This window comes from Eleginops maclovinus, chromosome 16 (genome assembly GCF_036324505.1).
Source record: "Eleginops maclovinus isolate JMC-PN-2008 ecotype Puerto Natales chromosome 16, JC_Emac_rtc_rv5, whole genome shotgun sequence".
NCBI classification, from domain to species: Eukaryota; Metazoa; Chordata; class Actinopteri; order Perciformes; family Eleginopidae; genus Eleginops; species Eleginops maclovinus.
In genome coordinates, this window is record NC_086364.1 from 15,150,979 (window position 1) to 15,162,920 (window position 11,942).

The 11,942-nt window shown below is 40.8% G+C and overlaps 1 protein-coding gene across 1 annotated transcript; it reads right to left on the reverse strand.

Annotated features, from left to right (window-relative positions):
* Window positions 1–2,565: 2,565 nt before the first annotated feature.
* Window positions 2,566–8,753, reverse strand: proza (protein Z, vitamin K-dependent plasma glycoprotein a). The gene is made up of 9 exons (XM_063904993.1): window positions 8,585–8,753; window positions 7,291–7,428; window positions 5,384–5,541; window positions 5,193–5,217; window positions 4,990–5,103; window positions 4,764–4,895; window positions 4,365–4,480; window positions 4,043–4,160; window positions 2,566–3,570 (listed from the first exon to the last, which is right to left on the reverse strand). Exons 2-9 carry the CDS (start codon window positions 7,367–7,369, stop codon window positions 3,035–3,037), a joined length of 1,278 nt encoding a protein of 425 aa, XP_063761063.1. The 5' UTR covers window positions 7,370–7,428; window positions 8,585–8,753; the 3' UTR covers window positions 2,566–3,034.
* Between the last annotated feature and the right edge of the window lie 3,189 nt (window positions 8,754–11,942).

Here is an 11,942-nt window from a genome sequence, read left to right on the forward strand (position 1 = left end):
TTAGTCTTGTTGAACATCTAATATGAGGTGAACATTTGTCCATAGCTGAGTTATATAAAAGTCCACAGCCTGTCTCTTTCTTTCTCTTGCAGCCACTTCAGCCAAGTCCAGGCCCTAACCTCTCGAGGTCCTTGTGTTACCTCCACCCTCCTGCACAATTACCCAACCAAGTGGAAGTTGTTCTGTCTGGCAGGGGGTGAAGATATGGAAGGGAGGGGGGGGGGGGGTGGAGACACTGCATTAGCCTTGTGTCAATGGGTTACTGAAAGAGAAAAAATTGGGGACATAGATTTTTGGGAAGGTGGGGATTATTGGACAAGATCGTAGGCGTGCCTTTACAGATACTGGAGCGCTCATTACACACATAGCACGAGACTTTAACTCCGTCAATCTGCCTTTCACAATCAGACATCCTGCTCCCCCCTGCGTGGAATCAGACACCACACAGACAGTTAATCCCCCCAAAAGTCTGCCATTTGATGTTACCCCACCATGCACAGACACAAATAAGCATGTATGTGCTATGCATTCCAGCATACACACACACAGAGTGGGCAGGATTTGCAGTCACAGCATGCAACCACTTCTGGGGGTTTTGGGGGGCAGTTAAGGATTATGATTAAATAGGACAATAGCCAGATGTAGCCACATGCCAGACACATTGTGGTTAAATGTATCTATTTGCAGCAATCTGGTCCAGCAATAGTATAAATTGATTTGTGTGGAGTGAAAGGTTGTGCATTGAGTGCTTTCACTTTCTGCCTTTGGTAATGGACTCGCTAATGTTTCTCCCCGGGGCTTTTTCATTCATGTCTAATATACTGTAAGTCCATCAATCCGTCCACACAATGACTTACTTCTTTGTCAACATCACAAATCCCAGTCGTCTTGCTCTGTCTCTGCTCTTCATCTATGAGCCATTTTCCATCACTTTATCTCTTGGCTTTCTCAACCTTTCAAACATCTCTTACTCCGCATTCACGTCACGTCCTTGACTCCATATTTGCTCAGATTCGTTGTTGGATTCATCAAACGAATGCAGTTGCTCATTGATATTTAAGTGATACATAAAACTGATCCTTAAATCTGCCTAAGTTTACCACTCAGAGCACTTACTGCTACCTTGCTCTGTGTGTGTTTATGTGTCTCTGTGTATATATAAAGCTTGAGCACATAAATGGAGCTGGCAGGACCAGACTCAGGAAGGAAAGAGCTCCACTCAAATTAATCTCCGCTGGACGGCCCAGTAAAGGAGCAGATCCATTTTTGGGAGCAAGGAGCCATCTCCTAGGCGAGTACCATGGCAACAGCCAACGTGGGCCCCAGCTTTCAAGGCTGTCCTTTTCAAGCGCCCGATCAGAAGTGGCAGGCCAGGTTTTTTTGTTATGTAGCGTCTCTCTATCGCTCCCTCTCTGGCCCATTCTTCTCCTTCTCCTTTTCTCTCCCTGCATGGTACTGGCCTTGTTCACCAGGGAGTGTGTGAGAACACTGCAGAGGGCCTGTGGGAAAATGTTGCCAGACAACACAGGGGTATGTGACAGGGACAGCACGCTAATATGGGACAAAACAGTTTAGTTAAGATAGATGGTAAGAGCTATATTTGAAACAACAGTTGTATTAAACCTAGAAAAAGAGCAGATTTGGTGCTTTCCTCTCAGTGGTTGTTAGTTTGCGTTTCTCAACAAAACAGTTATAAACAGACAAAGAGCTTTTGAATTGAACTTCAAGTTTTGGTTTCTTTGAATGGATTGCCGTGAAACTTAAACATTCATGGCAAACTGATTTCAATGATCACTTTAATTGTGTAGTTGATATTTGTGTTTGGAGGGAAATGTCTCAACAATGGAATCTCAAGAAAATTGTTAACCATTTAAATTCACCTCAGAATAGTTCTTTACCACTCTGCAATTTTAAACTCTAAACTTAGATTTTTACGAATAAATAGCGATAAAATCAATTATGTTCCCATCAACCTTTAATATGTTGTGCTTAGTGCTAATGAGTAAACATGCTTAACAAAGATGCTGAACATTATAAATGTGCATCCATTGGGCACGTTTCAATCAATGCTTTACATAACCTACCTTTTCAATCAGAATCAGAATCGGAATACCTTTATTTGTCCCACAGAGGAAATTTTCATTTGTTACAGCAAAAAGAGCCAAAGGCAGCTTAATATTACACCCAAGATACAAAACTATATACAAAAATGACCCAATTTTACAAAATACACAAAAATAGACCTCAGCAACAGTTGAAGCATTTAAGTTTAATGTCACTCTTTATATGAATTTAGTGTGACAGCTGTTCACTCATTTTATATTTTAAGATTTCACTGCTGATTTTTTATTCTTTTAGGGTCTGCTAATGTGTCCATGGTTTTTTCCCCGTGTTTACCATAAAAACCGCAAGAGGTTAACCCTCAAGAACACAAGTATAGCTGGTCTTATGAGCCCTATAACAACGACTTATAAATCTAATGATATTCCCAAAGGCTCAGATATGTACATTTGTGAAATTGCTACTATATACTTCGAACTGAGAAAATGACAGACATCAGGCGTGTTGTTTGGGTTTATTACATTTATTACATTCATAGAACAGTGATTACCTTGAGTGTTACAAGGTACATGTCAGATGTTATAAATAACATAACATTAAGATTAGTAAAAGGTATTTTCACATCACAAAACACATGCTGAATAATTCATTGCTTTTCTTGCTGCTTTTAGACCCTCTGGTTAGACATACAGAAGCTAGAGAAAGTGCTCCTCTGTTTATGTGACAAAGGCGCCACCTTGTGGATAAATGAGGACATCGGCAGCGACACGGGAAGCAATAGCCTAGATTGACACTATATGGTTGCTATTGTTTTTACTCTAAGAGGTAATATTAAACAAAAAAACAAAGGTCTGTCTTTAAGCACTAAATTAAAATGTTCATCTGATTCCCTGTTTTAAGTATATAAATTCATTATGCATTATAATTCATATTTCATCTCCAATAACCGCCCTGTTCTTCCTGACTACACTACCTAGCGTGAACCCATGATCTGCCTCAGCCAGCCTACGTGGCGCGACACTTTCTGGAAAATGTAGCCTTGGCTGCAGTCGGCTCCTGGTGGCAGGCTGACCACCCCAGTGAGGAAGAACACCTCCCTATACAGGGTGAGCAGGGGGCTGCCGGAGCTCATGGTGCAGTCAGCATTAGCCCGGGCAGTGGTGCAGCCCAGTTTATTGGTCATCAGGTTGGGGTACGTCTCGAGACACTGAGGCTGTCTGTTGTAAGCCAGTTGGTTAAAGGTGAGCGGGCCCTGGAAAGCAGGTTCCTCTTTGGTTTCTTTCCAGCCGCTGACTATGGCCGGATACTCTCCCGTCAACAGGACATTCTCTGCAAAGTCTTTTTCTGGCAGACAAGCAGCAGTCACCTCCTTCTTAAAGGTGATGCGGCCGCGTAGCTCAACAATAGCCAGGTCATTTTCAGGGCGACCCTCAACATAGCTTGGATGGATGCGACAAATACTAACATACAGCGTCTGCTCTCCAGCTTCATAGCTGGTGCTTCGCTTGCCTGAGGAGGGGCAGTTAAGACAAGACATTAATACTGATTGTGTTTGTAAAACTCATACAAAGGAGCATCACTGGATCCCTGTTTGGTATCAAGTTCTTTAAAAGATCTTCTGTTTCTGTTAAAAGCCTCACATGTATTCAGTTGGTCCTATTTTAAAGAACTTCTATCGTTATGCATGCAGCTAGGCCCCTCAAATCCACAGACAAAAGGCTTTTAACTATCCTTTGTTCTTGCCAAAAACCAAGTCTCCATATTGGTCTCAAGGAAAAACAAGGACAGCATAATCTCTTGACTCCTTTAAAAGGTGTCTCAGAAAACCCCTTGCCTCCCCCTGCAATGATTATTGACCACATGTATATGCATGAATGTTTGTATTTATTTATTGTGCAATTATTGCTGGTCTTTTACGCAGTAGTAGTTAATCAGAAGCAGTAATAGTGGTAAATAAATAAGTATGTGTTTGTCTACTCACCAACAACCACCTGGAAGGAGTTGTATTTGTTGGCACACTGAGCTGTAGTCAAGACCATGTTCTCCTTCAGAATGACTCCGCTGCAGAAACCTGCAGACTCTGAGCTAACCAGAAGAGCCTACAAACAAAACAGTTTCACACAACAATAAGCCCCTGGTCTAGTGTTACCTGTCACAGTGTGTGAGTATGTATGTGTGTGTGTGTGTGTGTGTGTGTGTGTGTGTGTGTGTGTGTGTGTGTGTGTGTGTGTGTGTGTGTGTGTGTGTGTGTGTGTGTGTGTGTGTGTGTGTGTGTGTGTGTGTGTGTGTGTGTGTGTTCATACCTGCCAGGGGCACTCTGTGGGAGTACAGCTGAGTCCTTCAAAGTTGCTGCGAATGTTGTTGGACAGTCTGTCATCCCAGAGTCTCAGACTGTTCACCTTACCACAGGGGTACTTGACTGAAAGAGTAGTTAGAGATAGTTATATTTACTTTCTTTTATTACATTATTTATCTAACTGAAGGCATATCATTTTTTGTAGTCGAAAATAAAACATCAACATGTTTTTTCTTAATGTTTTATTGATACATTATTCTTTATTTTTTGTGGGTGTACAGGACAGTGTCCGTGCATTATTGGAGGAAGTTTGGGATCTAAGATTTTCAGTGCCAAATATGTATACTCTAGTAGAAAAGAAATGCATTTAAATTCCAAACACTGGAAGAAGACGGAACAAACGTACCTGCAGGCTCACACTTGTTTCTGTCATTGCTGAGCTTCCACCCGCGGGCGCAGGAGCACTCATAAGACGTGTAGCCTGGTTTACAGAACTGGGAGCAGCCTTTGTTCTTTTCCAGGGTGCACAGAGTCTGGTCTGCATCGTGGAAACAGAAGAGGAAGGTTGCAGCAATCACACATTAAATGAAAAGAAAACTAACAACGGCGATCAGGCACAACACCCTCCTCACCGTCTTCGCAGTGGACCCCTGTGAAACCCGACTTGCAGACGCAGTCGTAGCCTCCCACGCTGTCCGAACACATGGCTCCATTCTTGCATGGGTTCTCTGCACACTGGTCTCCGTCTAAACATAAGACAGCATGCCTCTGAGAAGATGTAATCTACTAGTAATGACTGTACGGTGATGGAAAATCATTTTAATATAGCACTTACCAATGTAGACAGCCCAGAAGATGTCCTGCAGGAGGAAATACGCATGATAAGTGAACAGTTCAAGCTGCACAAAGCTCTATCACAGTGCCCTAGAGGCAGACTTGCATATAGACAAAGCAAAGAGCAGACACTTAGGTAGTTTGATGAGAAAGAAATGAGGAGGAAGTATACAGTGAAGTCCTGAAACTCACCGTTCTGTACGAGTCCTGGAAGATCTTTCTGGCCTCCTCGTAGTTGCACACCTTCTCCATGCAAACCTGCTCCAAGCTGGAAGACTGATCCGGGTTGGCGGCGACGTTCCTCTTTTGACGGGAAATCATTGTGCTCGCCTGCTGCTTGTCCAAAAACACTGTAGGGAACCGTTAATGTCTTAGCTGGTTCATCCAAACAGGCAGAATACAGTTTGAGGATATTTTTCAGTGAAAGAGGCTAAAAGCTTTGCAGATTTCTTCAGGTTGTGAGAGATCAAAAATAGGAGCGTTCCAACATTTCAATTGATGAATTAGGCTATATTATCCTTTTGCTCAATCCAAAATATAAACCTGTCTGCCTCTTTCTATTCCATAACATTACAGAGTACAAGTATTTGCCCTGGTGACACAGTTTTGTTGATATTTGGAGCGTTCGATGGGCAGTATATTTACATTTTAAATCTAGCATTTAGATTAAAGGGATAGAAAAATTATTGAAAAATGTTAAGATAAATGAATTGTTTTGGAAATAATTTCCTGCAGCCCAAATATGATTATTGGACAACGTTCTCGGTTTGATTACCTGCTCTGGGTTTTGGATTGTTGTGATATTAAACTAACAAATGAATCGGGAAAATCATCAGCAGATAAACGTATAAGATAATAATCACAAGTGGCTGTCCTAACGATGAAATAAACAAGAAACTAATCATAACAGAGATCAAACCTTTACTATACAATAACATCATGTTATTGTTTCTTAAAACAGGGCCACAATTGAAATTAGCAACCAATAGACTTCAACTAAAGCAAAGACACAGCATCTCATCCACTGAGGCTCAAGCTTGTATTTGAAAAAAGTCAGAAGCAGAGATAATAATAATAACATAAACTTATATAGCGCCTTTCATGGGACCCAATGTCGCTTTACAAATAGGGAGGGGAAAAGGGGAGTGGGGGTTAGGGATCAAAGGACTTAGTGCAGAGAAATGTTTTGAGGTGCTTTTTGAACATGGGCAGGGATTGGGCAGAGCGGACTTGGAGTGGTAGACTGTTCCAGAGTGTGGGAACATTGGCAGAGAAGGCCCTGTCCCCAAAAGTTCGCAATGTGGTGCAGGGAGTGGCCAGCAGGTCTTTGTCAGAGGACCACAGGGAACGTGACTGAGTGTAGGGGTGGAGGAGATCTGTGAGGTATTGTGGTGAGAGTCCATGGAGAGATTTGTAGGTGAGCAGGAGGATCTTGTAGGCGATGCGTGACTTGACTGGCAACCAGTGGACCTGTTGGAGGATGGGAGTGATATGCTGCCAGGGCTTTGTGTGGGTTAGAACCCTGGCAGCTGAGTTCTGGATGTACTGGAGTCTGCTAAGGGCTTTGGTGGGCAGTCCAGACAGGACACCGTTGCAGTAGTCCAGACGGGAGGTGATGAAGGCATGGATGAGTGTCTCTGTGACTGAATGCGTGAGTGAAGGCCGAAGTCATGAGATGTTTCTGAGGTGGTAGAAGGCAGACTTGGTGATATTGTTGATGTGGGACCGGAAGGAGAGAGTGGAGTCCAGGATGACGCCCAGGTTGCGCACCTCAGGAGATGGGGAAATGGAGCAGCCATCCACAACCAAGGCCAGGTCACCAATTTTCCTGAGCAGTGGTGTAGGGGCCACCACCATGTGCTCTGTCTTATTGCTGTTTGAGTAGGTTTGTGGTCATCCATGATTTGAGTTCCTGCATGCAGTTGACAAGTTGTGTGGGTGGGAGCTGGGAGGAGGGGTTTGTGCTGACATGTCATAAACTCAGCATGCTGCCATCTTGACCTCCTTTTAATTCGTCACTTATCTATCCCCTCTGTAAAGTTCACAGTTCAACGTCATTAAACTTTGCGACACATCTGGCTCCACATTGGCCCACTCACCTTTGTTGGGGTCCTGGACGGCAGCCATGGCCCCCGCCACCAGGCACAGCAGAGCGGCAGATGTGGTTGAGGAGTGCATTACGTCACTCAAGCGTGATCTGGGTCGAGTTGTTGGTGATGCAGGATCAATGTCTTCTTCTACAATCAAGAAGATGGAGAGGAGATTGCAGACGAAAAGCACATGGTGATTAAAAGAGAATATTGGAGGTTTATGCCCATTATAGACTTAAGACTACTCAGGGTTCATTAAAGTCACTGAGATGATGGCTGCAACTCTGGCACTGGAATAATATTCACAAATATGCTCGAATCATTATTACATAATAGATTAGAAGGGATGACTGGATTCATCAGCAAGTACAATAATACCAGAGCAAAATATTTTTCAGTCAAATCAACTAATAATGATAAAATGGAAGATTCGTATAACCGATTTAAGATCTCTTAAGGGGTGGAACAGGATCTGCATTTCCAAAAGCATGCAGTCTTGTTTTAGCTTTCCAGTATTTTGCAGAGGAGTCTTTTATTTTACAAGATATAATGTTTAGGTTATACAATCCCCTCAAAGGTCACAGCTTTGCTTATTCATCACGTTTATTTCTTATTTATATCACAGTATACAATGGTATGATAATCTATTAAGTAAGTAAATGTGTCTTGGTTTTGTAGAGTAACGTTGTTTATTAAGTGCTTCAGAGAGAAATAAAGGAACCCAAATATACATTTTTTAAAATTAATTCAAGGCCAAAGGAAACGTTACCATATGTTGTTAATGTTTCTAAACGGTATCATTGTGTATGAATGGGTGAACAATGAGTAATGCTAACACATGACCTCATATTGTTTACATCCGTGATTGTGCAGTTTTTTTGGGCAGCATCATTATAACTCACACTGCTGTCAAATCGATGGGCTTTATAAACTATATTATTACAAATTGTCAACAAACATAAATGAAGGCCCCTTGAGGAACCCTGTTTACATTTCCAGCAGATTGCGATTGTATGAGGTTGCACAGCCAACGCTTACTATCTGCGTAGCTCTCTACCGGCCTGATAGCATGTAGCTTGTGTGATGATGAACACAAAGAACACAACACATCTGTATCGCATCTCTTTAAGATGCATTAACGGACCAGGGTGCTTTTTTTTTTACAAGCAGTTAAAATGTTACAAAAACATGCAAATATTTACACGACTGTCTGTTTTCAGGCCCCGTTCAACAGGGGTCTGCGTAACGGTCCGAAACAACAACACCCCAACAACACCAACAGGGATACTCGGTCGGTACCTACCACTCCCAACTGGATCAAAGTACCGGTGCTATCTGGTTCCTCTCCGGTCCTGATACAAACCACACCCTCCAGCACAGATCGGATCTATCGATCCAAAATAACAAATGATGACCACATCCGAGCCTGCTCACTGGTTCACTGACCGTGGGGAGTGTAGTGACAATGAGAGGCCACCAGAGGGCGCTGTGAGACAGAGACCATTTTCACTGGTACAGTAAATTATTATTAATAATAATAATAATAATAATAATAATAATAATAATAATAATAATAATAATAATAATAAATTAATAATAATAATAATAATAATAACAATATAAATACTACTACCATTACTAATAAAGCAAATAATAATATAAATACTACTACCACTATTACTACAACTACAAATAATAATAGTAATAATAATCATAATCATAAATAATACGAATTATAATCTCAAGAAATGTTACATCTTAGGTTTAATACATAAAATATCTTCAAAAAAACAACATAAGCAACATATTGTTTTATGTTGTCTTGCAGTTTCAATAATAGGTTTTAATAAACAAAACAAGTATTTTAATATCATTATTATTAATGACAATAAGATAATTATAACAAACTTTATTTATAGAGCAAGATACAAGAGATGTAGCTCAAATTGCTAAACAAGAAAACATTTAAATAAATGAATAAATATAAAATGAAATAAAACAAACTAAAAAAATCATTCAAATAAAACAAATACTTAATAAGTAAAAAAATTACAATACAATAAAAGGAAGAGAAAGGAGAATACCTATAATTAAATACATAAAACAAAAAGGCAACAAGTTTGCAGCCGTCATTTTGAATGATCAAAGAGCCCACATCTCTTATTGCTCTTTGTATGGTATAATTGGAAGGTCGTTATTTTTGAAACGTCGTTTTCAAAAGAGCTAGGCTGCCTGTTTTCTTTGTGCATATAATTGTGTGTTTATAAAAACCCAGCAGGAGAGGTTTCAGAGTTTGTGAAACAAGAGTCTCCAATTTAGACTGGTCCCAAACCATTAAGAGCTTTAAGAAAAGGAAACAAACCAGAAAATCTATTACCAAATGCATTGGGAGCAAGCATCGCACAAGGAACAGATAACATAAGACAAGAAAAGATAAAATATGATAAGAAATGATAAGATCAGATCAGATCAGATAGGATAAGTAAGTCAAAAGATGATAGATGCACTTGTTCCTAACCAATGTGCTTAATCTCAAGTTCCTAATTTTTTCCTTTTGAAATATGGATGTTTTTACCTCCTCCGCATATATCAGTATTAGTTCTTTTTGATCAGTGGTTTGTGGGTAAATATATATGCGTAATTGGCTGGAAAACCAGTGCTAAATGATACTACCTGGCATATGTATAGATGCATGAAAAATATTTAGCACTATCACTACTTTTTTCCTCAGCGGTGGACCAGAACAGGAACCCCTACGATGTGCACCCCTTGATCAAACAAAAGTGGATGCTATCTGCTGTGATCAATAGGAGAAGCCTCACTGCAAACAAACACTTGAGTCTGGATAATAGCAAACACAAGACAACAAAATTGGGGCTTTATGCTAATCAGCTAAAGCAGACAAGTGGAAATCAAAGGGAGGAGGAGGATTAGACTGTTGAGAAACTGAAAGCAGAAAGGCAATGTTTTGGCACAGTTGATTATTTTTTAGTTGACTCATTTATTGTCCAACTTTGTGAATAGCAATTCTTGATAAGCAAAGACAAACCCCCTAAGAACTGCTGAAACGTTACCATTAAGGCTACACTTTCTGAAGTCAGAGTCCCTCCTCAGTGGCTTTATTTCAATAGGACCTTTTGTAAAAGCAATGTAATTTGCAGACAGGGCCATGGGGCTTTAGTCCCAGCTGCAGCCATGTTAAATGTTTTCATTTCCCATGTCTAATAACAGAAGTTTTATCAAAGCCTGCTCGGACCAGCTGGTCCCCTGTGCTGGACAGAGGAAGGAGCTGGACTGCCCGGTCCAGGGAGACTCCCCCACGGTTAGGAAGAGCAAAGGGAAAGCCTGCCCCGACATGGGCTGCAGCTAGATGTGTAAATGAACATAGTGGTGATTTCCCTAGTGATTTTGGTCTGAGGTGAAATCCAAAGTTGTTGTTGCATGTGTTCATACATGTGCAACATTAAATGTTGACTGTAAGAGCATGCACTGTTTGCATGCAAGGGAAAGGAAAGCCCTGCATATCTTCCCCAATCATCCATCGATCTCGTTCTCTCAGTTATGTTTTATTCATCTTCCTCTTTTACCGTCGCCCTCTCTCCTGCTCTCTCCTGCTCTCATTTCTTCCCAATCCTCTCATTATTCTTTGAGTGTCGGCTTCAAATTAGAGGGGGAGGAGGAAAGAAAGAGTGGCACAGTGCTCACATGTGACTTTGCTGACCCATTCTTCATTTAGAAAGTGCAATATTGCAAGCATGCTAAACAAACAGTCATCACAGAAGGCATCTATAATTAATGTCACCTGACAATTTTCTGATGTATACAATAGGCTGGAGACGTAATCTCGAGGACTCCCTGCATGTAAGCATCTCAGTTATTCTCCTTGCGTCTCATTACCTTCTATGCTTTTCATCACTTATTACTACACTCTTTACTACCATGTTAGCAGCATGGCTCAAGAGATTGCCGTGTCCCTGGTTTGGCACCCTGGATTGATACATCAAGTATTAAATATCCATAACAACTATTGGATGTATTACCATGAACATACATGAGTTGTGCCTAGAAGATGAATTGCTACGACTCTGGGGAATCCCTCACTTTTCAATGCTGCCATTACGTCAAATATATACGACCAAACACCAAACCAGTCACCAGCCTCAGCTGAACAGCACTAGGCTTAACAAAGATAGTGAACATGATAAAGATAATACCTCAGCATGTTAGCGTTGTCTTGGTAACATTTTAAAGCATCTCAAAGCTGCTACCAGGCATGGCTGTGGGCTCATGGTTACTCTCATTTTCAGGATTCACGTCACACTATTGCCTTTTCTCAGATTTTAGGCTTAATTCAGGAATTAAAATGTATAACTCATATAATGAGCATCAAAGCTGCTAAAGATCAGATTGTTAGCTATGCCATTGTACGCACATTAGCATGAACATCCTCATAAAACAACTTGCATGGCTGTAGATTCCTCGTACCCCTATATGTTGTCATTTTGAATGTGTTACATCCGGTTTTACTTTTTGTGCGAGCAACATGCTTTTTAAACCACAAGTTTAAACAGTTTCAAAGCAACATATATCTGCTTTGTTCTGCATAGTAACAAAATATCAACACTCAAATTAAACTTTGTGGCATTTCAGGAAATAATGCT